The sequence below is a fragment of the Nomascus leucogenys genome, chromosome 3, assembly GCF_006542625.1.
Source record: "Nomascus leucogenys isolate Asia chromosome 3, Asia_NLE_v1, whole genome shotgun sequence".
In the NCBI taxonomy this organism is placed as follows: domain Eukaryota; kingdom Metazoa; phylum Chordata; class Mammalia; order Primates; family Hylobatidae; genus Nomascus; species Nomascus leucogenys.
In genome coordinates, this window is record NC_044383.1 from 143388361 (window position 1) to 143415916 (window position 27556).

Genomic DNA, 27556 nt, shown 5'->3' on the forward strand with positions numbered 1-27556 from the left:
TTTATTTGTTTCTTCTCTCCACCTCTCCCCCAGCCCCCAAATATAAGCTTCTATCTTGGATCTTCTTATATCGCTGCTGCTAAAACAGTACTTAGCACAATCTAGGTCCATACTGCCCTGCATGTGACAAGCACTAAACATTCATTATCAATTTTCTAAAGCTTTAAAGTGCTAAAAGAAAAACTTCAGCTGAATTCAATTTAAAATAGTTTAACTGAGCAAAGAATGATTCATGAATTGGGCAGCCTCCTGAGCCAGGGTAGCCTCAGAGACTCCAGTGCAGCCGCGTGGTGGAAGAGAATTTACAGACAGAAAAAAGAAAGTGACGTACAGAAAGTGGAAATGAGGTACGGAAACAGCCAGATGGTTACAGCTTAGCGTTTGTCTTATTTGAACATGGTTTGAACAATTGGCCACAATTGAGTGGCCAAAATTCAGTAACTGACACCTGAGTAGATCACACTCTGTTTACACTTCCATTTAGGCTATAGTTCACAGTGTACAGAGAAACCTTTAGGCCAAACTTAAAATATGTAAAGAGGCAGCATTAGGCTAAACCCGATTTAGCAAAAGTAGATCATGCACTCTTTCAATTCAATTCAAGACTCATTTTTGGATTATTTGTTATTGGCCAGGCATTCTCAAGGAATTTTTAGCAGGTCTTTTGACTTTTCAGTGTCCTTGTTTGAGAAATACATTTTGGTCTCTAATTCTAGATACGCTGACATCCCTCTAGCATTAAAGTTTGGAATCTATACATTCCTGGAGGGAAAGGATGGTGATTCTTCTTTCAGACCCCTCAACACTTACACCTATGGTGGGTACAGAGTGTGGCATACAGAATTGATGCTGGTGCATATAGAATGGATTCCAGATGCTTCCTTGGTCCTGTTCCTTTTTCCCTCTCTCCCTGGCCCTCGCTCCACTCCAGCCAGACTGGTTTTTCTTTGTACCCCTAGAATTTTCCAGGTTGTTCTGCCTTGAGGACTTGGTACTTGCTGCTTCTCATCATTTGATTCTCTGTCCGACCCCAGTCTGTCCATCCCATAACCCTGCTTTGTTTTCTCGTTCTTGTAATTACTCTCTGAAATTGTCTTATTAGTCATTTATTTGTTTCTTCTCTCCACCTCTCCCCCAGCCCCCAAATATAAGCTTCTATCTTGGATCTTCTTATATCGCTGCTACTAAAACAGTACTTAGCACAATCTAGGCCCTAAAATAGATAACTGCAAAATAAATGAATAAACTCTACTATACCTTATACAGTAGGTTTTACAGTCATCCCTCAGTATCCTCAGGAGATTGGTTCCAGGATCACCTGCGTATACCTGAATCTGCACATATTCAGGTCCTTAAACAGGCTCCACAGAACCTGCATATAGGAAGAGTTGGCCTTTGCCCTTTGAATACTCGCATTTCCCATCCCAGGGATGCTGTATTTTCCATCTGCATTTGGTTGAAAAAAATCCGTGTCTAAGGGCATCCACGCTGTTCAAACCCATATTGTTCAAGATCAACTGTAGTTGGTGAGGTGAATTCTGCAGCTATCACACACCAGGTTCTAGTGAACACCCTTAGGGGAGAGTAACCTGTACAAGTGAATTAACTGCAGAGGTCTTAGTATACATGGAGTGGGAAGAAAAAAGTAATCCCCAGGAAGACAACTACAGACGATTGTATCAGCTTATTTAGAAATCATATCAGCGTATCTTATTTGCTGTGGAAAATTTAGGTAACATTTTAAAACTAATTCATTTTTTATTATGGAAAATGTCAAACATAAACATTTGGTAGATGTGGTAGGTAAGAATAGCATAATGGACCGTCTTGTACACTGTGGTGGATGCACTCCAGGGTGCCCCCTCACCCTAGTGTTCATGCCCTGTGTACTCCTCTCCCTTTGAGTGTGTGCAAAACATGCTTTCTGGCCAACAGAATGCTCACATTTGAAGTTGCCCCCATGGGATTGCTTTATTTTATATAAAATTCTGTCTTGCTGGAGACTCACTCTGGGGACTCTCCTTGCAGGCCTGATGAATTAAGTGGCTGTGCTCGGAAAGCCCAAGTGACAATGAAGTCCAGGTAACCTCTAGGAACTGCAGGTTCCCTCTTGGAGCTGAGGACAGTCTCCAGTCTCCAGCCAGCAAGAAGCCAGGGCCCTCAGTCCTACTGCTGCAAGGAAAGGAATTTTGCCTGTGCCCGGAGTCAGAGTGAAAGCCAGTTCTTCTCCAGTGAATGTGAATGCAGCCTGGCCAGCCCCTTGATGGCAGGCGTGAGACCCTAAGTGGAGGACTGAGTGTACCTGGACACCTGATCCATAAAAACTGTGAGAAAAATCTATCTTGTTTTAAGGCCACTACGTTTGTGGCAATTTGCAGCAATAAATAATTAAATATATGTCACCCAAGGTCAACTATTTTCAACAGTTTCCAATTGTTTCATTTATACCTCCATGTCTGGAGCTGGGTGGGTGGGAGGAGGGGAGTGGATGGGCTGGTGTGTTTTAAAGCACATTTCAGACTTTATATTATTTCACTGGCAGATACTGTAGTACATATCTCTAACAGACAAGGAAGGACTTTTTAAAAGCATAACCATAATGCCAGAAAAATTCGGTTTCATTGAGAATAAGAGTGGGAGTCTTTTTTAATGCCATCAAATCAATGGATCTATTACATTAATTGGACACCCACAGAAAAGGTGCTTGCAATAAACAGAATAAGAATAATACCCCGTTGATCTCATTAGCTAAAGGACAGGAATGCATATGAGAGCTTTCACTTGAAATGTCTGAAGCTTTCCAGTTGGTTTTTTAAAAATAGTCCAGCCACAAAGTACTTAATTGTCCCTGTAATATGCTTGTCTCTCATACAATACCTAAAATAATTAAAACCCAATTATTATCGTGTGCTTAAGATCCATTCTCCCTAGACTCTAACCGGCTTTGGAATGGACCCCTGTAAATTTCACTTGTATTCAAAACTCCTTGTAATTTCATGTCATACTCTAATTGCTATTCCCATCACTTTTTCCTTACCACAGCTCCTCCCAACTGGCCCTCTTGGATAAGCCAATCTCATCCCCCTTCGACACTCCTCACTGAGGCACGCTTTGTAAGGGACATACTTAGGGCTCTGGGTTCGATGCCATCTCTGCTACTTGGGAGCTTTGTGATGTTTGGCCAGTAGTTAAGCTTTCTCTAAGCTGGATACAATAATGTCTCGCCGGGTCCCGGTGAAGATTAGACAAAGAACATGTGTTACGTGCAAACTGCCCAGTACAGAGAAGGCACCGTTCCCCACAACTCCCTTTGTTGGTTCCCATCTCCCACCACCTAGCCCCAGAACGCCCGGCACCACGCCTCTCCTGCCCTTGTCGCGGGGGATGCAGGGACTTGTAGTTTCTAAGGCCTGGAGTCGTGCTTCTCCTCGGCGCCGGCCGGCGGGCGGAAGAACTACACATCCCAGTGGGCTGTGAAAGGAAAGTGGGGCTCGGAAAAGCGAGCGTCCCTGCCCAGCTGCCTTCGTTTTCCGCGGCCCCGGGGCTATGCCCACCTCTGCGGGGGCTCGGACCCGCGGCAACGCCCGGGAGGGCGCGAGCGAGCAGACGCCCCAGGCTCCGGCGGTCCCAGGGCCGCGCCCGCAGCTCCTCCTGGGCTGTCGGGTGGGAAGGAGGGAGGCGCAGGCGGGAGAAGAGAAGCACGCGACCCCTCCGCTGCTGAGGGGGCACCACGGGGGAATGGAGGGAGAAATAAAGCGAGCAGTTGTGAACGTCCGTGGGGAGAAGTGGAGACCGAAAGGGCTGGGAGGCAGCAACCCAAAAGCTGGCCTCCAAGGGGCTTGTACTCCGGGAGGGAGGCCGGGGCCGGAGGGGACCCTGACCGCTTCCTCTGCCCTTCTCTCTCGGCCCGGAAGCCCGCCGAGCCGGGCCCCGAGACCCTCGCCCGCAGCCCGCTCCCGGAGTCAGGCCGGCCTCGGGCCGCCCCACCCCATTTTGGCACCCGGCACCCCCACCCCATTTCTCGGGCATCAGCAGAGTCCCCCGGCGACGCGACCACGCGCCCAGCTGGGGAGGAGGAAGAAGGGAGGCGCAGGCCGGGGAGGGTCACCTCCGCGCCGCGGCTCCTCAGGTCCCGGGGAGTCGCCAGGAGTGGCTTGCCGGTGGCCGTGGGAATGAGCGTGTCCCGAGGCGGCAGCTGCTGCGGGGGATAAACCCGGGAGAGGCCGCGAGACGGACTGAAGTCAGCCAGGAGCGCACTAGGCGGTGATGCTGCGGGCGCCCGACCCCATCCCTACTCGGGCGATGCCACAGGGAGCCCCGCGCCTTCCACAGCCCAGGGCGCCCGCCCGAGGGGACCGGGGCTGGAATCTCGCTGCGCGGGTGCCCCGGCTTCGCGGGCGAGGAGGAGGAGGAGCAGGAGGAGGAGCCGCGGATGAGGCGCTGGGCCGCCGCCCACCCGGCCCGGAGGAGGCGGACCCACTCGGAGCGCCGCGCGCGCGCCGGGGCTGAGCCTTGCAAACAAGTGTCTGTGCGGTGTCCCCGCGGCCCTCCTCGCGCCGGGGCCGCTTCCTCCGGGTAGGAGGGAGCAAGGGAGCCCTCGCCGCGCGGCCCGCGAGCCGCCGCCGCCCTCGGCCCGCGCATCCCGCGCGGGGTCCGCGGACTCGACTAGGCTGCCAGGCGCAGTGACACCGGGTCGCGGTGCGAGCGGCGCCCCGGCTCTCGCCGAGAGGCTCCTGACAGAAAAACGTGCGTGGTTGTCCCCACCCCTGGGAGGGGTTGCCGGTGCCGCGCGCGGCCGCCCAGTCGCCAGCGCTCTCTCCTGGGAAGATCCGCTGCCGGAGGAAGGAGTGGACCCAACCTGGCCGCGGCGCAGAAGTGGCTCCCGAGGAAGCCGGCGCCGGGGCCGCCGCCTCGTGTCCCCTCGGGGCGCAGTGCTCTGGGGTCGGCGGGCCGGAGCCGAGGCGCGGCCGGGGAGCCTGGGGCTGCGGGGCCGAGCGGGCAGCCGCGCGAGGGGGCGGGCGCTCGGCTACCCGGGGGCCGGCCGGGCTGAGCCCCGCGCCCCGGGACGCGGGCTGGAAGCGACGGAGGAGCGCTGCCGCGGGCTGCGGACCAGCGCTGTCCCCTCACGGAGCGGGGCTTCTGCTATGACAGTTGGGCTCCCCGGAGGGTTAACCTGGGTGTCCTCGGCAAAGTTGTCGCCGAGCCGGGAGCCCGTGTAGGGGCCGCGGCGCCGCGGCTCGGGGGGCGGCCGGGCGGCCGGCGGCGGTCGTGGCTCGGCGGGGCCCGCGCGGCCGGGGGGCTCCTGGGGGTGTGCGCCCCCAGCCGGCTGCCCTCGTGGATGCCTCCCGGCGGCGGCGGGCCCATGAAAGACTGCGAGTACAGCCAGATCAGCACCCACAGCTCCTCCCCCATGGAGTCGCCCCACAAAAAGAAGAAAATCGCGGCCCGGAGGAAATGGGAGGTGTTCCCGGGAAGAAACAAGTTCTTCTGCAACGGGAGGATCATGATGGCCCGGCAGACGGGCGTCTTCTACCTGACGCTCGTCCTTATCCTGGTCACTAGCGGACTCTTCTTCGCCTTCGAGTAAGTGGTGGCGACCGCTCCCCCGACGCCGCGCACCCCTCGTCTCCCCTGTCCCCCGCCCCTCCTCGGGCTGCTTTCGTTTTCTAGAAGGCTTATCTACTGTAAATTGTTATATAATGCCAGCCCGCGCTCCCTCTTTTTTCTTTTAAAGGTCTAATTGCTTTTGGGCCCCCAGAAAGAACGCCGTTCTGGGCTGGGCTTCTGGGAGCAGGGAGGGAAGGGGTCCACTTGGAAGGGGGGCCAGGCCTTGCTGCTCCAGGTGGCGGATGGGACCCAGCAGGTGGGGCCGCCGGTCCCTGATCCCTGGGGTGCTCTCTACCGAGTTTGGGGACCCAGCAAATCAGCCCAGATGTAGCCTGCCGTGGGAAGGTGGGGTGCGATAGATTCCTAAGTCACGGTTACATGGAACTGACTTTTCCCCCCTTGCTGACAACATATAGGGCATCTTCTTAAGCTCAGTTGACTGAATCTCCCATGTAACTTGGACGAATAATTGAGGAATCTTGGTTATTTCAGGTTTTAAAGTGTCGGCTACCTAGTGTGCCCTGGATAGATCATTTCATTCTCCAGCCTCCTACGTGCTCACTCTGGATTAACAATTTCTTACTTGCCATGAGGTTTCTAAACTCTTCACTTTCAAAAAGGTTGCAATAAAAAGTGTCCAAAACAAACAATTTGGGAACATGTGAAAGGAGACCTTAGGTCTGTTAAGGAAGAGGATGACACTACGTGACAGCTTCCGATTCCAGAAACAGTCTGGACTTTAGGGATTATATCGGGGGGGGGGGGGGAAAAGCGCATGCAAGTCTTCACCGTTTTCAGGAAAATCAAACTGGCCAGTAGCAACTGTCCAATGACAGTTTATTGCTAATGCAATAAATGAAAAGTCTTATTATTTATTAACAGTGATTAGATAAAGCAGTGAAACCACATTCCAATCAATTTCGGTTGCTCTTTTTGTATCCAACATTTGGAATGCAACTCCTTATGTAATTTCTGGTATCCTGTGTTCAATGAAAGGTGGAGTTACTTTTTTCCCCCCAGAATGTAAAGAAAGCAATATATTTATAGGGAGCTCTTCTTTGGGCTTCCCAAATCCTGGTTATTATTGGGCATGATACTCCTTCAGTCTCCGCCTCCTCCTGTTGGGTAGGCTCAATTAAAACCTTTTGAATTTATTTACTTATGTTTCTGATTAGGATTAATAGGCTCTAATTTTGTGCCTGGCTTTTGCTCTTCCAAATGCTGTCTCAATTGGCAACGAATGATCTCTTGACAATGTAATACTTGTCGCTCAAAGCTCTCTGACTCTCAGGAGAAACGTTTTGTATCTGGACACTGTGCTCCGATGAGCAGTTTTAAGAGGGCTGAGTTAGACCGGGCAATGAGAAGGATCTCAGATTTAAGCGAATTCCCCTTTCCCAGTCCTTCTCACACACAACTCCTCTCCCGCATTTCTGATGGTGTATGCAGTTCCCGGGTCTCCCTTGATGTTTAAGTTCTGTGTCTGTTTGACACTAGTAGGTAGAGTCAGTGGGGAGACCTGTGGACGGGAGGGGAAGGGTGTGAACAGGCGTTCAGAGTGGCAGGGAGACACACTCTACTCATGCTGCTGTTGCTCCCATGGGCCCCCACTGAGAGCAGCCTCTTGTCCTGCAGACCCTGGAAACTGGAAGAAGGGGCACAGAGGTTCCCCATGAGTTTACGTTATCTGTTAGGATGAACACCGGCACTGGAACCATGATGCCATGTGGTTTAACAGAAATGCCATCTCTCTAATGGTGAATTTAGTTACAGGTGGTCCTCTAGTTGCAGAGTATTAACTGTGTTCCTAAAGTTTTTTTTAAAAAAATCTTGAACAGATCCAAATTGGCACTTTTGCTCTTTTTAGCGATTTTAACTGTGGAGAAAATGGGTTAATTTTGTGATTCTGTTGCAGAGCTTCAGCCACAAGTGTGCTCCATGGAGGATGATGAATATTTCATATTCTGTATGTACCCAAATCCCCACTGTATGGTTAGGGATCCCCCCAGTTATTACTTAACATCTTTTATTTTCCTCATTCAAACATAGCTTCTAACCAAACCATCATAAATTCATTTTCGTTTCTTGATCTCTGCGTGTGTTTTTTCAAGAGTTCCCAAAAGTCCTCACTAGCAGGTTGTTAGGGATCTTTCTCTGTGTCAGTGTTGTGTTAACTGATGACTGCAGGAATAAATGTGTGCGCCGGGATTTTATTAGCTACTATTTGCAGCATCTTTTTTATATCAGCTCTGTGGGAGTGTATGTGTGTATATGTGTGTGTGTTTGCTCTCCGTGGGTGTTGCTTAAACTAGGCAATTTGACATTTCAAGAAAACAGGAGGCCCATCCTAGTATGATGCCTCTGTTCAGAAAAATCAGAGGCTATTCGAGCTACAGAATATTATGGTTTAGCTGAGAATATTTGTCACTGTATTGCTTTCAAATTCTTTATTCATAAATTAAGTAACCAATTTGACCAAATTAATTTGCTAGAGACCAAAGAACAAGTTAACCCCATGCAGAGGAAGAAAATACCAACAGACCAATCCCTAAGTGAGATCCAGAGGAAATGCCAGTACTGCCTGCCCCTGGCCTGCCTTCCTCTAGTTATGTGGTCCTCTATTTTGACTGTTTAATTTCATGTCTAGACAGCTTTTAATGTTAGTAAAATTCATTGTCAAACATTAGAATTGCATTTTCCCAGTTACACAAAAGCAAATAAAATGTGTGACAACAAGAGCGAATAACTTAGTCATTTAGTTTTAGCCCTCCCTTGTCTGCAATTCTTCTCTCATCCCAGCTCTCATTCCTGACCTTGAACAGATGGACAAGAAAGTTTGTCCAAGAGAAATGAACTTACTAGAACTCAGCAACAGGTGTTGATACAGTCTTCAACCCCTGGAGAAAGGCAGAGTAGAAATGATTATTCCCACATCAAAGACGAAGTGACAGAGGCTTGGTGAGGTTAGTCACCTAGGGTCGCGCAGCTAATTCGTGGGAAGGCTTCTGGCTGCAAAGCCAGTGCTCTTTCTGACTAATTGTGCTGCTCCTTGTTCAAGTCTAGGGTACTGGTTAAAGGCATGGACTTTGGAAGGGCAGACCTTAAGATTATTACTAGCAGTATAACCCTGGGCAAATGATCGGTCTTTTTTAAGCCTTAGTTTCCCAATCTGTAAACTGAGATTAATAATAATCTACCTTTAAATGATGGGAAGATTAAATGGAAAATGTATACTTTGCGTAGTATACAGTATAGTGTATACAGTACAGTATCCAGTATACTGTGTACCAGTGTTTGGCACATAGCAAGGGCTCAATAAATGGTTCATATTGTTAGAGCAAACCTTAGAAGTAGCCCCCCAAGGACTCTGGTCACCCTTTTCTGAGAGCATTTTGGGGAAGGGAACATGTAGGTTAAGAAGCAACTGTGACTGTGAAGAAGCTCAGAACTGTGCAGTCCTCTATTAAAGTAAAAACCTGGCTGGGCACAGTGGTTCACGCCTTTAATCCTAGCAGTTTGGGAGGCCGATGTGGGAGGATCACTTGAGCCCAAGAGTTCGAGACCAGCCTGGGCAACATAGTGAGACCCCATCTCTAAGTTTTTAAATAAAAATTTAAAAATATACAAATAAAATAAGCACCTTTGTGTAAGTCTAAGGAGCCTCTATGAAGCTGTGGCTTTGCTGTTACCCATTCAGAATGGGAGTCCTTCAGGGATGTCTGGGGACCTGTCCTTATCTAGACTGGATTTCATTTTTGTTTTTGAAGCCACCATCCCAGGACGGTGAAGACAGTACAGAAAGCTACTAGAAGCAACCAGATACAATCCTGTACTCTTTCTCAAGCAAGGAGGGACTGCTTATCTGTTGGTGCCTTTATGTACTGTGTGGAGTACTGATGAAAAGTGACAGCATTTCATAGCTGTGTTTAGGGGAGGTGGGGAGCCGACTGCAGTGCTATCCAGACAGCTCACCCTCTTTGCAGCTATTAAGAGTCTCATCAAGGCTGTCTATGCAATGTCGTCATTCTCACATTCCCAGAAGTAGAATTTGAAAAGATCAGTGAACATTAACAGTTTCTTCTCCCTGACATATGCACACATACAGCCTGCTTTTGTTTATAGTCGTAATTTTTAAAATAAAAAATCTTTGGTCCTGAAATATTAAACTTTCATAGTCTTGCTCACTGGGGCAGAATGAAGGAAACAAACTGAGAGGCTGGGTGAGGTTCATGTTTTCAGCAGCATCATATGAGGTGAGGAATGTCTTCTTAGATTTGGGGCTTGACTGGGTCTCCGCATTCTACACTGTCACCACAGACAAGTGTGGAGGTGTTCTTGGGGCTCAGACACTTGAAAATGTGGGGACATTCTCAAATTTCTCATCACTATAAGTCCATTTAAGGGTTTTTAAAAAACCTCTATCTCTCTTTTCCTCCCTCCTTCCTTCCCTTCTTCTTTTTACATTTAGCTAATTCCTCTGAAATAAATGATGAATAATTGGGAGTCAGTAGAACGGGGATCATGTTTGCCTTGAAGATGGAACTTGGGGCTGTCCCCTGCAAATAAAAGTGTCATTTCCAAGAGCAACGTCTCTGTTATAGATGGGTGACTTTTATTTTCTAGTAGAGGGTGCTGCCTTTATAACATATAATAACCCCATATTTTCTTACCACCCCCTGGCCATGCAGAACTGCATCAACCTCTCCACCATCTCAGAAAATATCTGCATAGGGTCTCATCTGTTTTTTCCAGGTGCTGTGCCTCATAGAACACCATGAGGTTGATACAGACAATACATGACCCTCAGGACCTCACCACAGGACAGTTCCTAGGAACATAGTACATGGAGCCAAGGACATTTATAACCCACTGTGGTTCCACAAGAACTTTAGGTGACTTCAAAACCTTATGATCCATTGACATGAAAGCACTAACCCATTCATTTGTGTACGTGATCAACACATGTCAGTTCCTTGAGGATAGGGACTCGCCTTGTTCACTGCTGTATCCCCAGGGCTTAGAATGGTACCTGGTCTATAATAGCAAGCTCCCAGTAAATATCTGCTGTTTAATGAAGTAATGGTAATATTGAAACACTTCGGAAAATACCTTTCTTGTGCTTTAGTTTTTGCATTTTGTAAAGCTCTGTACGTTAATAAAAGTTTATAATTAATAATGTCTTGTAGAACACATTTGCCTCAGAAACTTTGATTATTTGATGTAATTCTTCTGAATTCAAGTGTGTTAAAGCAGAAGAAAAAGCTTTTCTTAGTTATTTAGAAAACTAGTGATAACATTGGGATGTTCTCTTGGCTAACCAAGACTTCTTTCTAGTATTTATTTTTGAACTAAATGCTTTAAGCAAATAAAGCACTCTGGGATATATTTGAATGTTACCTAACAACCACTGGCACCTAGAATAATTTCTCATTTTATAGGCTCTTCACTTTGGACACTTGAATTTATCTAATAAAACTCTGAAGGATACTATTGACTACACATGTTTTATTGTGTTCCCTTTTAGCTAGTGGGAAGTGATACTAAATTGTGCAGAAAGGACTCTTCTAGGTTCCTATAATAAGATAGTGATGGTTAATTATTTAATGGGCCATATCTGCATATCCTGGAGATTTTTTTTCTTTTTCAGTACAGTGTTGCACATAATTTATTCATGGCAGAGTTATTATGTCTTAGCAAGAAAATTTAAATTAAGAGTTGCAAGGAAATGCATTTGTTATTTTGTAGCTGAGGTTGTTAGGAAAGTGAAAAACAGTGGTGATCAATAGATACTTAATTAGTTACATCCAGGAATTTGGATCTAATAAAATGTCAGTTCATTCAGATAAGGGTTGGGGACTAACCTAATGCTTTTGTTCAGTTCATCACTAAATATGAAGGTTAGTCCCGTTTCAAACTTATTTTTATAAACTGGATGATCTTCTACCTCCCCAATTTCTATCTTTTAAAAAATGTAATGTGAGATTAATACAGAAGATGATATGTAACATTTGCAAGTTTTGAAGTAAAATACTATAAAAAGCACCCATGAAACTACCACCCAACCCAAGAAGCACATCACACCAGTGCTTTCAGTCTACTTGGTCCCCTGTCTTGGCCCAGTCCCATCTGCCTGCCCCTCCCTGAGGTCGTCACAGTCTGAGCTCGGTAATTATCAGCATCTTGCTTTGTCTTCTCTCAGGGATTTTGAATGTGTGTATTCCCAAACAATAGGTTGTTTAGTTTGGTTTATTTTTCTTTACAAATATGGTATCATGCCGTATGTAGTCTTTTAAAAAATGCTAACATTGATTTAATATGGATTTAACATAAGATAGCATCACAGCATAGTACTTAAAGCAGTCTATTCATGAATCCATGTAATTCTGCAGATGGCATAATTTTTATTTTGAAATGATTTCAAACTTCCAGAAAGGTTGCAAGACTAAAGAACTCTGTATACTCTCCATTCAGATTCATCAATTGTTAACATATTTCTGCAATTATTTCTGTCTTTTTCTCTCTCTTCCTCAATCTTGCGATTAATAGTTTCCCCCTCAGACCATTGAAGAGTAAGTTGCAGATATTATGTTCCTTTACATCCAAATACTTCTGCATGTAATTTTTAAGAAAAAGGATGTTCTCGTATAAATACAGTAATGGCATCAGTTTTAGGAAATCTAACATGGATGCAACAGTCCGTATTCAGATTTTGCCATTTGTCCCAATATTGTTGGGTTTATCATCATGGTATTTGTTTTCTATTTAACTAATGCGTATTTTGTTTCTCTTTTCCACCTTTTGGCTTCTTATAGATGAATTGCATATTTTTAGTATTTCATTTTATCTTTAACAAAATTTTAGGCTATGTTTCTTTGTGCTATTTTTATTAATTGCTTAAGAGATTACAATGTGCATTTTTTAACCAATTACAGTCTATCTCCAAATAATAGTATTATTCTTCACAAATAATGCAAGAAATAGAAAACATTGTAATTCCTCTTACTCCTTCCACCCTTTGTACCCACTGTCATATATTTTACATCCATATATGCTATAAAGCCAGTAATGTTATTATTTTTAAACAATCAGTAGCTTTTAAAAGAAAAATTTCTGTAAAATAAATATATTTTAAAACACATACACACAAGTGTAAGATATAAAACATATATACATATGTACATATATTAAATAGAGATAATTTTAAATGGACTTTTATACTTATCTTCATGTATTAACCGTTTCTGGTACTCTTCATTTCTTCTAATTATATCATTTTCCTTTGGCTTAAATTACTATCAGCATTTCTTATATGCAAGTCTGCTGGTGACAAATTATCTTGGTTTTTGCTTTTTCTGAAAAAGTTTATTTTTGCCTTCATTTTAAGAGCATATTTTTACTAGAGGTAGAATTCTAGGTTGATAGTCTTTTTCCTTTCAGACCTTTGATGGTATTAGCCCATTGTCTTCTGATCTGTTGTTTCTGATGAGACCTTAGTTGTTATTTTTTTTAGCATATCCCCTCATATGTCATGTGTGATATTTCTCCAGCTGATTTTCTCTTTATCTTTTGTTTTCAGTAGTTGGAATATGATAACATGCCTATGTATGGTTTTCTTTACATTTATCCCGCTTGGGGTTTGCTGAGCTTCTTGGATCTGTGGATGGATATCTTTCATCAGTTTTGGAAATTTTTTCATTCTTTTTTCAAATATTTCTTCAGTACCTCTTTTCTTTCCTGGAACTCCAGTTAATTATATATGACATCATTTTATGTAGTCCCATGCTTTTTTTTTTTATTATACTTTAGGTTTTAGGGTACATGTGCACAATGTGCAGGTTTGTTACATATGTATCCATGTGCCATGTTGATTTCCTGCACCCATTAACTCGTCATTTAGCATTAGGTATATCTCCTAATCCTGTTCCTCCCCCGTCCCCCAACCCCACAACAGTCCCCGGAGTGTGATGTTCCCCTTCCTGTGTCCATGAGTTCTCATTGTTCAATTCCCACCTATGAGTGAGAACATGCAGTGTTTGGTTTTTTGTCCTTGCGATAGTTTACTGAGAATGATGTTTTCTAGTTTCATCCATGTCCCTACAAAGGACATGAACTCATCATTTTTTATGGCTGCATAGTATTCCATGGTGTATATGTGCCACCTTTTCTTAATCCAGTCTATCATTGTTGGACATTTGGGTTGGTTCCAACTCTTTGCTATTGTGAATAGTGCCGCAATAAACATACGTGTGCATGTGTCTTTATAGCAGCATGATTTATAGTCCTTTGGGTATATACCCAGTAATGGGATGGCTGGGTCAAATGGTATTTCTAGTTCGAGATCCCTGAGGAATCGCCACATTGACTTCCACAATGGTTGAACTAGTTTACAGTCCCACCAACAGTGTAAAAGTGTTCCTATTTCTCCACATCCTCTCCAGTACCTGTTGTTTACTGATTTTTTAATGATGGCCATTCTAACTGGTGTGAGATGGTATCTCACTGTGGTTTTGATTTGCATTTCTCTGATGGCCAGTGATGATGAGCATTTCTTCATGTGTTTTTTGGCTGCATAAATGTCTTCTTTTGAGAAGTGTCTGTTCATGTCCTTTGCCCACTTTTTGATGGGGTTGTTTGTTTTTTCTTGTAAATTTGTTTGAGTTCATTGTAGATTCTGGATATTAGCCCTTTGTCAGATGAGTAGGTTGCAAAAATTTTCTCCCATTCTGTAGGTTGCCTGTTCACTCTGATGGTAGTTTCTTTTGCTGTGCAGAAGCTCTTTAGTTTAATTAGATCCCATTTGTCAATTTTGGCTTTTGTTGCCATTGCTTTCGGTGTTTTAGACATGAAGTCCTTGCCCACGCCTATGTCCTGAATGGTATTGCCTAGGTTTTCTTGTAGGATTTTAATGGTTTTAGGTCTAACATTTAAGTCTTTAATCCATCTTGAATTAGTTTTTGTATAAGGTGTAAGGAAGGGATCCAATTTCAGCTTTCTGCATATGGCTAGCCAGTTTTCCCAGCACCATTTATTAAATAGGGAATCCTTTCCCCATTTCTTGTTTTTGTCAGGTTTGTCAAAGATCAGATAGTTGTAGATATGCGGCATCATTTCTGAGGGCTCTGTTCTGTTCCATTGATCTATGTCTCTGTTGTGGTACCAGTACCATGCTGTTTTGGTTACTGTAGCCTTGTAGTATAGTTTGAAGTCAGGTTGCGTGATGCCTCCAGCTTTGTTCTTTTGGCTTAGGATTGACTTGGCGATGCGGGTTCTTTTTTGGTTCCATATGAACTTTAAAGTAGTTTTTTCTAATTCTGTGAAGAAAGTCATTGGTAGCTTGATGGGGATGGCATTGAATCTATAAATTACCTTGGGCAGTATGGCCGTTTTCACGATATTGATTCTTCCAACCCATGAGCATGGAATGTTCTTCCATTTGTTTGTATCCTCTTTTATTTCATTGAGCAGTGGTTTGTAGTTCTCCTTGAAGAGGTCCTTCATGTCCCTTGTAAGTTGGATTCGTAGGTATTTTATTCTCTTTGAAGCAATTGTGAATGGGAGTTCACCCATGATTTGGCTCTCTGTTTGTCTGTGATTGGTGTACAAGAATGCTTGTGATTTTTGACATTGATTTTGTATCCTGAGACTTGCTGAAGTTGCTAATCAGCTTAAGGAGATTTTGGGCTGAGACAATGGGGTTTTCTAGATATACAATCATGTCATCTGCAAACAGGGACAATTTGACTTCCTCTTTTCCTAATTGAATACCCTTTATTTCCTTCTCCTGCCTGATTTCCCTGGCCAGAACTTCCAGCACTATGTTGAATAGGAACGGTGAGAGAGGGCATCCCTGTCTTGTGCCAGTTTTCAGAGGGAATGCTTCCAGTTTTTGCCCATTCAGTATGATATTGGCTGTGGGTTTGTCATAGATAGCTCTTATTATTTTGAGATATGTCCCATCAATACCTAATTTATTGAGAGTTTTTAGCATGAAGCATTGTTGAATTTTGTCAAAGGCCTTTTCTGCATCTATTGAGATAATCATGTGGTTTTTGTCTTTGGTTCTGTTTATATGCTGGATTACATTTATTGATTTGCGTATGTTGAACCAGCCTCGCATCCCAGGGATGAAGCCCACTTGATTATGGTGGATAAGCTTTTTGATGTGCTGCTGGATTCGGTTTGCCAGTATTGAGGATTTTTGCATCAATGTTCATCAAGGATATTGGTCTGAAATTCTCTTTTTTGGTTATGTCTCTGCCAGGCTTTGGTATCAGGACGATGCTGGCTTCATAAAATGTATTAGGGAGGATTCCCTCTTTTTCTATAGATTGGAATAGTTTCAGAAGGAATGTACCAGTTCCTCCTTGTACCTCTGGTAGAATTCGGCTGTGAATCCATCAGGTCCTGGACTCTTTCTGGTTGGTAAGCTATTGCTTATTGCCACAATTTCAGAACCTGTTATTGGTCTATTCAGAGATTCAACTTCTTCCTGATTTAGTCTTGGGAGGGTGTATTTGTCGAGGAATTTATCCATTTCTTCTAGATTTTCTAGTTTATTTGCATAGAGGTATTTGTAGTATTCTCCGATGGTAGATTGTATTTCTGTGGGATCGGTGGTGATATCCCCTTTTTCATTTTTTATTGCATCTATTTGATTCTTCTCTCTTTTCTTCTTTATTAGTCTTGCTAGCGGTCTATCAATTTTGTTGATCTTTTCAAAAAACCAGCTCCTGGATTCTTTAATTTTTTGAAGGGTTTTTTGTGTCTCTATTTCCTTCAGTTCTGCTCTGATTTTAGTTATTTCTAGCCTTCTGCTAGCTTTTGAATGTGTTTGCTCTTGCTTTTCCGGTTCTTTTAATTGTGATGTTATGGTGTCAATTTTGGATCTTTCCTGCTTTCTCTTGTGGGCATTTAGTGCTATAAATTTCCCTCTACACACTGCTTTGAATGTGTCCCAGAGATTCTGGTATGTTGTGTCTTTGTTCTCGTTGGTTTCCAAGAACATCTTTATTTCTGCCTTCATTTCATTATGTACCCAATAGTCATTCAGGAGCAGGTTGTTCAGTTTCCATGTAGTAGAGCGGTTTTGAGTGAGTTTCTTAATCCTGAGTTCTAGTTTGATTGCACTGTGGTCTGAGAGACAGTTTGTTATAATTTCTGTTCTTTTACATTTGCTGAGGAGAGCTTTACTTCCAACTATGTGGTCAATTTTGGAATAGGTGTGGTGTGGTGCTGAAAAAAATGTATATTCTGTTGATTTGGGGTGGAGAGTTCTGTAGATGTCTATTAGGTCCACTTGGTGCAGAGCTGAGTTCAATTCCTGGATATCCTTGTTAACTTTCTGTCTCGTTGATCTGTCTAATGTTGACAGTGGGGTATTAAAATCTCCCATTATTATTGTGTGGGAGTTTAAGTCCCTTTGTAGGTCACTCAGGACTTGCTTTATGAATCTGGGTGCTCCTGCGTTGGGTGCATATATATTTAGGATAGTTAGCTCTTCTTGTTGAATTGATCCCTTTACCATAATGTAATGGCCTTCTTTGTCTCTTTTGATCTTTGTTGGTTTAAAGTCTATTTTATCAGAGACTAGGATTGCAACCCCTGCCTTTTTTTGTTTTCCATTTGCTTGATAGATCTTCCTCCATCCCTTTATTTTGAGTCTATGTGTGTCTCTGCATGTGAGATGGGTTTCCTAAATACAGCACACTGATGGGTCCTGACTCCTTATCCAGTTTGCCAGTCTGTGTCTTTTAATTGGAGCATTTAGCCCATTTACATTTTACGTTAATATTGTTATGTGTGAATCTGATCCTGTCATTATGATGTTAGTTGGTTATTTTGCTCGTTGGTTGATGCAGTTTCTTCCTAGCCTCGATGGTCTTTACAATTTGGCATGTTTTTGCAGTGGCTGGTACCGGTTGTTCCTTTCCATGTTTAGTGCTTCCTTCAGGAGCTCTTTTAGGGCAGGCCTGGTGGTGACAAAATCACTCAGCATTTGCTTGTCTGTAAAGTATTTTATTTCTCCTTCACTTATGAAGCTTAGTTTGGCTGGATATGAAATTCTGGGTTGAAAATTCTTTTCTTTAAGAATGTTGAATATCGGCCCCCACTCTCTTCTGGCTTGTAGAGTTTCTGCCGAGAGATCAGCTGTTAGTCTGATGGGCTTCCCTTTGTGGGTAACCCGACCTTTCTCTCTGGCTGCCCTTAACATTTTTTCCTTCATTTCAACTTTGGTGAATCTGACAATTATGTGTCTTGGAGTTGCTCTTCTCGAGGAGTATCTTTGTGGCGTGCTCTGTATTTCCTGAATCTGAATGTTGGCCTGCCTTGCTAGATTGGGGAAGTTCTCCTGGATAATATCTTGCAGAGTGTTTTCCAACTTGGTTCCATTCTCCCCATCATTTTCAGGTACACCAATCAGACGTAGGTTTGGTCTTTTCACATAGTCCCAAATTTCTTGGAGGCTTTGTTCATTTCTTTTTATTCTTTTTTCTCTAAACTTCCCTTCTCGCTTCATTTCATTCATTTCATCTTCCATCAGCGATACCCTTTCTTCCAGTTGATCGCATCTGCTACTCAGGCTTCTGCAATCTTCGCATAGTTCTCGAAACTTGGCTTTCAGCTCCATCAGCTCCTTTAAGCCCTTCTCTCCATTGGTTATTCTAGTTATCCATTCTTCTAATTTTTTTTTCAAAGTTTTTAACTTCTTTGCTATTGTTTTGAATTTCCTCCCGTAGCTCAGAGTAGTTTGATCGTCTGAAGCCTTCTTCTCTCAACTCGTCAAAGTCATCCTCCATCCAGCTTTGTTCCGTTGCTGGTGAGGAACTGCATTCCTTTGGAGGAGGAGAGGTGCTCTGCTTTTTAGAGTTTCCACTTTTTCTGCTCTGTTTTTTCCCCATCTTTGTGGTTTTATCTACTTTTGGTCTTTGATGATGGTGATGTACAGATGGGTTTTTGGTGTGGATGTCCTTTCCGTTTGTTAGTTTTCCTTCTACCAGACAGGACCCTCAGCTGCAGGTCTGTTGCAGTTTACTAGAGGTCCACTCCAGACCCTGTTTGGCTGGGTGTCAGCAGCGGTGGCTGCAGAACAGTGGATTTTCGTGAGACCACAAATGCAGCTGTCTGATAGTTCCTCTGGAAGTTTTGTCTCAGAGGAGTGCCCGGCTGAGTGAGGTGTCAGTCTGTCCCTACTCGGGGGGTGCCTCCCAGTTAGGCTGCTCAGGGGTGAGGGACCCACTTTAGGAGGCAGTCTGTCCGTTCTCAGATCTCCAGCTGCGTGCTGGGAGAACCACTACTCTCTTCAAAGCTGTCAGTCAGACAGGGACATTTAAGTCTGTGGAGGTTCCTGCTGACTTTGTTTGTCTGTGCCCTGCCCCCAGAGGTGGAGCCTACAGAGGCAGGCAGGCCTCCTTGAGCTGTGGTGGGCTCCACCCAGTTCAAGCTTCCTGGCTGCTTTGTTTACCTAAGCAAGCCTGGGCAATGGCGGGCGCCCCTTCCCCAGCCTCGCTGCTGCCTTGCAGCGTGATCTCAGACTGCTGTGCTAGCAATCAGCGAGACTCCTTGGGCATAGGACCCTCCGAGCCAGGTGCGGGACACAATCTCCTAGTGTGCCGTTTTCCAGGCCCGTTGGAAAAGCGCGGTATTAGGGTGGGACTGACCCGATATTCCAGGTGCCATCTGTTACCCCTTTCTTTGACAAGGAAAGGGAACTCCCTGACCCCCTTGCGCTTCCTGAGTGAGGCAATGCCTCGCCCTGCTTCGGCTCGCGCACAGTGCGCTTCACTGACTGTCCTGCACCCACTGTTAGGCACTCCCTAGTGAGATGAAACCGGTACCTCAAACGGAAATGCAGAAATCACCCGTCTTCTGTGTCGCTCAGGCTGGGAGCTGTAGACCGGAGCTGTTCCTATTCGGCCATCTTGGCTCCACCCTCCAGTCCCATACTTTTTAGATACTTTATTCCATGTTTTTGTCAATTCTTTTCTTTTCCTCTTTATGTTTTACTTTGGATAATTCCTGTTGGGTTGTCTTCAAGTTTAATCTTTCTATGTTAAGCCAATTTTGATATCTTATTTTTGATATCTTTTTTTTATTTTGAGCATTTCTACACTTAAAAAATAGTTTTTAAGGAGTCTGCTTTATTCTGCTGAAATCCTCCATCTGTTCATGGTTGTGTTAATATTTTCTGCTAGATCCTTTCACATGTTTATTAATCATCCTTTAATAATTCCAACATCTACATCATCTCTGAATCTGTTTCTTTGGACTGTTTCTTTTCTTGATTATGGGTTATATTTTCTTTCTTCCTTCATGCCTTGTAATTTTTTTTATTGCATGCCAGCCATTGTATGTAAGAGAATTATAAAGTCTATCGTAATTTAAATTCATTTTTCAGGCCAGTAGTGTGTGTGAGTCAATCTAGTTTGTAATGGAAACAGGTTTGGGCCTTGGGGAAGCTTCAGTTAGATTCATGTTATCACTGGCTTCAAATGTTTTGAGGGCAGAATCAGGACTTCTCCCTTAGCAGGGCTTGAGATCTGAGCCCTGGAAAAACTCTGGAAGTTTTTAAATGCTTCCCATTCCAGGACCAGCTTACCAAACTGTGGAAGATTTCTGTTTTTCAGCCTGACTGCCGGCTTTTTGGATCACTGGGGAGTTGTCTTTGTGTCAGTCTTGCACCAAGTTTCTGTACCTCAAGAAATCTTCCCTGCACAGCTGCTGTGCCCCAGCTTTTGGAGGGCTACTGCAGTGGTCCGAGTGAAGGCCTGGAGTACCTCAGAGTGACTTTCTTAGTTTTTAGATTCTGACCCTTTTATACCATACCCTGAAGCTAAATCCTGTAGGCTTCAGAGAAGATGTCTCTCTAGTCTTCTGCCCTACCCCCAGCCTTTGGTGTAGTTTTGTTGTGTTTTTGGTAAAGTTCATTTGGTAAAGAAAGAGCTGGCTGGTGGCTAGGCATCCTTGGAATTATAATTCATCTGGCAGTCCACATATGGCCATTAATGTGGGTTAAAAATTTAGCTGATTTCTCCTCACTCCTGTTTATGGTGGATTCCTGTTCTTCCTGCTGCTTTGCTAGGGAAGGAAGCAGCTATTGGCCTTTTTTCTCTTGGGAAGGACTTGACACATTTAGGCTTCTTTGCATTCTCAGCTCCCTGACAGATTTTTTTTCAGGATATGCTTTTGTAGCGAATCTGGCTTGTTCTCATTGTTAGAGTGGGAGTGATTGCCCTCACAACTTTCAACTTGTGATTGTTAAAAACTTAATATGTATTTCTCGGATTCATTTATGTTTTTGCATATATATGTAATTCATTTTTACTGCTGTAGGATTTGATTTGTGTAAATATGCCCAGTTTATTCCTCATATGCTTTTTAATCTTTCTTTCTTTGACATCTTACTGATTCTTGGCATTTGCTGTCATTTTGTAGGTAATGCAGAATCTGTAAGACTTCCATTTTACAGATTTTGATCCTCTTAAATGTGTCCAGGCAATGACTATGACATCTAGACCCAAATGCTTAGGTCTGGATAAGTGAGAGAGAATTTAGCATGGGATTCATTGGCTTTTATGTGATATTAAAATATTTATTACAATGATAAATCCTAGCTATCAACCGATCATTGAAGTTATATACAATTAAGAGCATGGTTTATAGAAACATATATCCTTATGATAAGTGAGGTACTTTATCACAGATCTTCATCTCCTAGCTTAATTTGATGCTGATTTTTCTTGATTTTAAAAGAAAGTTAATTTTTTTCTTTTTCTTTATCCCTTATAATACTTTGTGCTTTGAAGCTCTTCTCTGATCTCATACCTAATGTGTATACAGGCCCCGTGTGTGGTGGGGGGGACTTCTCATATGGCCAGCTTTCTTTGGAAGCCTTGATAGCAAGGGTTTCTGATTGAACCAGCCAGGCCTCTGCTCTTGTAGACTTTCTAGTCTTTGGTGCTTACCTGAGAGAAAAAATTGTTTCCTCTGCCATGACTGGATCCATAATTAAGAGAAAGATGTGTGTGTGTGTGTGTGTGTGTGTGTGTGTGTGTGTGTGTGTGTTCATCCCCCTTGACTCCAATCCTTCTATCTGTAGAAGTTAGGTGATCCTTAATTTAGGTCTGTTTTTGCCTTTACCTCCTTTTCCCTTCATAGCTGGAGCTAACATACCATTAGAGTAGACCTCCCTGTCTCCCTCTAGAGACTTTGAAGGTAGACTTGCTTTCAACTGCAATGGCACTTTTTTGTTTTATAACAATTTTTTTGAATTATTTTTTTTGAGATGTAGTTGCCCAGGCTGTTGTTGCCCAGGCTGGAGTGCAATGGTGCCATCTCGGCTCACCGCAACCTCTGCCTCCCGTGTTCAAGCAATTCTCCTGCCTCAGCCTCTCGAGTAGCTGGGATTATAGGCGTGCATCATCACACCCAGCTAATTTTGTATTTTTAGTAGAGACGGGGTTTCTCCATGTTGGTGAGGCTGGTCTTGAACTCCCGCCCTCAGGTGATTCGCCTGCCTCTGCCTCTCAAAGTGCTGGAATTACAGGCATGAGCCACTGCACCCAGCCTATTTTAGAACAACTTAAGCACACTTTAGCACACTATTTAAAAACAGCAGTATACTCATTTCTGTACATCTTCAAACTAGATTTTAAAAACTGCTGACTTCCATGCTGTTGAGAGCCATGGGAATGAGGTGGGGCCCAGCAAGGCAGCTAATAGAGGAGGGTGTAGCCAACGGCCCTGCCTGTGACTTGCCCTGAGATAATCTTATCAGTGGAGGAATGGCGATCTAACCCACTTGGGAAGGAATTTGAGCTCTATAAGTCTGCTATCTTTTGGTGGTTTTCAGGCGTGGCTCATGAATACAAGGCAGCAGCTTATTTTAACATTAAATACCAGCGTCTATTGGAGATGTTACTTCTACTTGCTGAGAAATGATTGCCCTTCTTGTACTGATCATAGAAATAAAATAAGTCTCTAAAATGTGTGTTCCTGGCTACTTCCTTGACATAATCTGGTATTTTTCTCAGTCTTCACTTTTCCCTTTCTCTCATAAGATCTCTCCTAAGTGCATCATCTCTGGTGGTGTAAGATACTGTGACTACTTTTTCTTTTTTTGAAACTTTTTCTTCCTTTAACTTCTAGGATGTTCCTCTCCCACTTACCTTTAGTTATTTCCTATTCTCCTGCATCGTGTATCTCTTCTTTCTTTCTTGCCTTTAAGTAACTTTGTTCCTCTCTCTCCTGCCTGTCTTAACTTTCCTAAGCAAGTTTGCACGGTCATGGTGGTTGCTCTGGCCTTTGCACATGTGACCGTCATCTCTGTGTCTCTGTCCCCTGCTTAGAGCACCTGCCCCCTGACCTGGCGTTTCCTCTTGCCTGTAGAGATCTCTGCCGAGGTGTCCTCTGACTCCCAGAAAGCAAGTCATTGAAAGCTGAATGGCCTGCAGTTTCTTCTCAATGGACAGTCTCAGGGCCCCACCGCTCTCAGGAAAGAACATTTCCTGGGTTGCAGAACTGTGGCCTGGGAACATTCTCACTTCCACCCTTCCCGCCTACCTGCCACCATCAGGCTCTACACCTCCTTTCCTTCCTTGTCTCTTAGACTGCATTCTTCCTCTCTGTGTCTATACTTAAGGTTCTGCTTCACAATCATTTCACAGATTCTTCGACACTTTTCTCATAAAAAGGTGGAGTCTGATTCCTCTCCTCTGGAATATGGGCCAGCCCGCATATGAAGAACAGAATGTGGCAGAAATGATGCTGTGTGATTTCCAAGGTGAGGTTAGAAAACATGGCAAGGTTTCCACCTGCTTCTCTCTCTCTCTCTTTCTCACTTGGGATGTGCACCTTTGGAGCCCTGAGCTGCCGTACAAGAAGTCTAGCTCCCTGGACACCCCCATAATACAGAGGCCGTGTAGAGGGGTTTAGACCACATAGCAATAGAGGTGACAGTGGAACCCCAGCTGAGTAAATGAACCTTCACGTGCTTTGACTCCCCCACCTCCATGACCCCACCCCACTCCCACTTTTTTGAGCCATCCCAGTGAAAGCCAAATGGAGCAGATATGAGCAGTTCCTGCTGCGCTCTGCCTAAATTGTAGAGTGATGGCCAAAATAACATCATCGTTGTCTTAACGCACTATATCTTGGGGCACTTTATTATACAGCCACAGTAACTGGAAAACTTAACTACCAGAATGTCTCAAATGAAGTGTTTTGGACTGGTTTGGGGCATGCAGCGATTCATGTGTGACCAACAGCACTAAAGTTACAGGGCTGAAGTTTGAGAATTTTTAAAAAATGATGGTAAATTCAGGGTCAGCTTTTCCTACTCCCTTCCATTCCAGGATGATTCTTTGAGCAGGAGAGACGGGTTGCAGCCAGTTCGTGCACCCATAATTTTGCCCAATCCCAGCACTTGCTTGGCAGAAGCGGCCCTTCATCTTGTGTGCCCTGGTGGGAAAGTAGTGAGTACTGACAGTTTAGACCCTCACCAACACCACCAACCTGGATGGTGTTGCCAGCTTGCTTCCTCACTCCTTGTCTCTATTTTTATTTTTATTTATTTTTTTAAGATAAGGTCTTGCTCTGTCACCCAGGCTAGAATGTAGTGGCATGATCATAGCTTACCGCAGCGATGACCTGCTGGGCTCAAGCAATCCTCCCACTTCAGCCTCTGGAGTAGCTGGAACTACAGGCACACACCACCACACCTAGCTAATTTTTTTATTTTTTTAGTAGAGATGGGGTCTCACTATGTTGCCCAGGCTGGTCTTGAATTCCTGAGCTCAAGTGATCCTCCCACCTCGGCCTCCCAAAGTGCTGAGATTACAGGTGTGACCCACCACACCTAGCCTCTCTGTCTCTATTATTCCTTCACTCTAGCCTTGAAAATCCCAAGTTCCGCCAGGCACGGTGGCTCATGCCTGTAATTCCAGCACTTTGGGAGGCCAAGGCCGGCAGATCAGGAGGTCAGAAGATTGAGACCATCCTGGCCAACATGGTGAAACCCTGTCTCTACTAAAATACAAAAAATTAGCTGGACATGGTGGCACACGCCTGTAGTCCCAGATACTTGGGAGGCTGAGGCAGGGGAATCACTTGAACCCGGGAGGTGGAGGTTTCAGTGAGCTGAGATTATGCCACTGCACTCCAGCCTGGTGACAGAGCAAGACTCCGTCTCAAAAAAAAAATTAAAAAATCCCAAGTTTCTTACTGTACTGTGTCTGTTACATATAGTGATAGACTCATACGCCTGTTGGGAAACTAAATCCATGCAAAGCTGTATAAAATCGGTACTTGAGGCCTTTCTATTTTTCTCATAATTTATTAAGAGCAACAGATGGGAGTCTCTGTTCCCTAAGATCTCAGTGTATAGCAGTCCTGTTGATTTAGGTCTCCTTTTGCCTTTACCTCCTTGTCCCTTCATAGCTGGAGCTAACATACCATTAGAGTAGACCTCCCTGTCTCCCTCTAGATATAGAAACACAACTCTCGTAGGGACACCTTTTTGACACTGTCATGTACCAGGATGTTCACCCCTCCCTGGGTTAGTGAGAAGGCCAGGGGCCTGTTTCACCTGCTGACCAGCACTGACCTCGGTGCTGTTGACACACCGAGGCCTTTCCAGAAATAGCCTATGGTGGCCTCGTGGTCTGCAGAGCTTTGCTGTCCCACAAGGGGACAGCTAGGCAAGTAATGACTCCCAGCAAGCTGATCTTTCCAGTGAGCCTCAGATTTATATAATCAAAGCAATTTATCATCTTGAATGCTCCTATTTTGGGGTCTTTTAATGCCATGAGTTTCCCATACACACATTCTTGATGGCAGATAAGGGCATTTTTGAACATAAAAGCCAAAGTCAAGTTAAATTCTGCAGCTATATATGGTCTAGTTGTCTTTTTAAGCAGGAAGAAGAATTCTTAAATTATCTCACACTTACAAACTTGATACAGATTTTCCTGCCTCTCTTTAAGATTGAAACCTATGCAAGTTAAATTTCAACATGGTCCTAACACACACAGTCAAATGGTGATTATGGCTCTATTTAGGAAACACACTGAGTTTGTGTTTGTGTTCTTATTCCATTAGCTATAAGCAAATTTTGCACAGATATTTCAAGAGTGATGCTCTTGTCTTCTTAAAGGTAGATAGATACTGAATGTTGGAGAAGCCCACTCTTCCCATCATAACATTATTACTTAGGATTAACAGTGTTTTATATAGAAACTATATTTCTTCTTTGGCTCAAAAAAATAAAGGTAGGAAGTATTGCTTTTAAGCTGTATGCCTTTATTGAGCTGGGAAACTACTAACATTCTATTTTTTAATTTAGAAATTGAAGTGGCAATGAAGTAGAGTTCCACTTATTTCTATCTAAGTTCTCTGCCTCTTGGCTTCAGATGGCAAGACAAGGAATGATCTATTAGGACAATGTCATCCCCTTGAACCTGAGATAAAGATTATTCTTGACTCTTATGTGAAATTGTTGATTTTGTAAGGTTGTGTGGGTTTGTGGACCATAGCTGGTATTGTCAAGACAGATCTCAAGCTTCCCTGAATGGGAGCCCCAGTCAAGCATAATGGGGGAAGACTTAAGTGTGGAAATAAATGGAGAGTTGTTCTCCTTACTTCCCATTCTCTCTTCCCCCAGAATTAGTTTTCTTTTGCTGCTGTAATGAATTGTTACAAACTGAGTGGCTTCAAACAACACAGATTGATTATCTTACAGTCTGTACATCAGAAGTCTAGTCTAATCCTGCTCTCCCTGGGCTACAATCAGGGTGTCAGCAGGGCTGTGTTCCTTCTGGCAGCTGTAGGGGAAATTCTCTTTCCTTGCCTTTTTCGGCTTCTGGAGCTATCTTGCAGCCCCCTTCCTCCATGCTCAAAGCCAGCGAGGCTCCGTGTCTTCCTTCCATCATCACACCTCCCTCTGCCTGCAGCCAGGAAGGGCTTTCTGCCTTTAAGAACCCATGGGATTCCCTGGGCCCACCTGGATGACCCAGGAGTTTCAGCTCAAGGCCCTTAATGTATCACAGCTGCAGAGTCCCTTTGGCACTATAAGGTAACGTGTTCACAGGTTCTGGGGATTAGGATGTGGATGTTTTTGGGGGAACGTTATTCTCCCTTTCACATCCGGATTCTTATTGTTCCCTGTATGAAGCTGGACTTGAACTTCTGAAGACTTTTCTGCAGCGCTCTGAAGGGGGCTGTCCCGAGACAGTAGGAGGTGGGAGGGGATTATTTGTCTGGCTGACCACCGTGACCATTATGGTTAATGACACTTGCCTCTTGCAGATGGGCCCGCCACCCAGCGCAAAGACACAGTCTTTGGGGAGACAAACCCAACTGCCAGGGGAGAGAGAGAGAAAATCCAGCCTGGCAGGCAGCATGGGGTTAGCTTCCCAGCTCCCCAGCCCCCCAGCTCCCCAGATGGCCCCAGGTAGGCAGAGATTGGGGCAGAGGAGACAGAGTGGACAGTGACTGGATTCAGTAGAGTATGGAAACAGGGACGTCTGTCCCTAGAGAGCAGGGTCCCTGGCCCAAGACTGACGTACCGCTAGAAGCTTTTGCCCAGCAGGCTGGGTGGGCCCAAAAGTGCCAGGCCAGGCTACAGTCCTGGAGGGAACCTGGCAGGGTCAGGGCAGGGATGTGGTTACTTCCACTGATCATGTCAGGATGGAGGGGTGGCCTGCCGGCAGGGGGAAGAGTCTGTAATGCCAGGTGGGGCTGTTGCTGCTCTGTCTCCTCTGGGGCTAAATTGAGGGCCTGCTGAGCCATCCTTCACTGGGGGGAGGAAAGGGAAGCAGAGGATGGAGGCCAGGCTGAATCTGACATCTAACTCAATTTCCTTCTCAGTGTGGGATAGTCCTGTCTCCTCCAAAAGATTTTAAAGTACATCAGTGTCCCCCTGCCGTCACCAAGATAGAATAATGGGAATAATTAC

At 44.5% G+C, this 27556-nt stretch overlaps 1 protein-coding gene and 1 pseudogene across 2 annotated transcripts in view; one reads left to right on the forward strand and one right to left on the reverse strand.

The window, feature by feature from the left end:
- Window positions 1-268: 268 nt before the first annotated feature.
- Window positions 269-4436, reverse strand: LOC101177418 (annotated as a pseudogene).
- A 71-nt stretch (window positions 4437-4507) lies between these two features.
- The window catches only part of ZDHHC14 (zinc finger DHHC-type containing 14), a 305773-nt gene continuing 282724 nt past the window's right edge, over window positions 4508-27556 (forward strand). The window contains exon 1 of one of the 2 annotated variants that reach the window (XM_003271744.3): window positions 4508-5583. In XM_003271744.3, the coding sequence (XP_003271792.1) occupies window positions 5339-5583 (245 nt within the window). In that variant the 5' untranslated portion in view covers window positions 4508-5338. The remainder of the gene's footprint in view (window positions 5584-27556) is intronic. The other variant, XM_030809891.1, reaches the window with a different exon arrangement.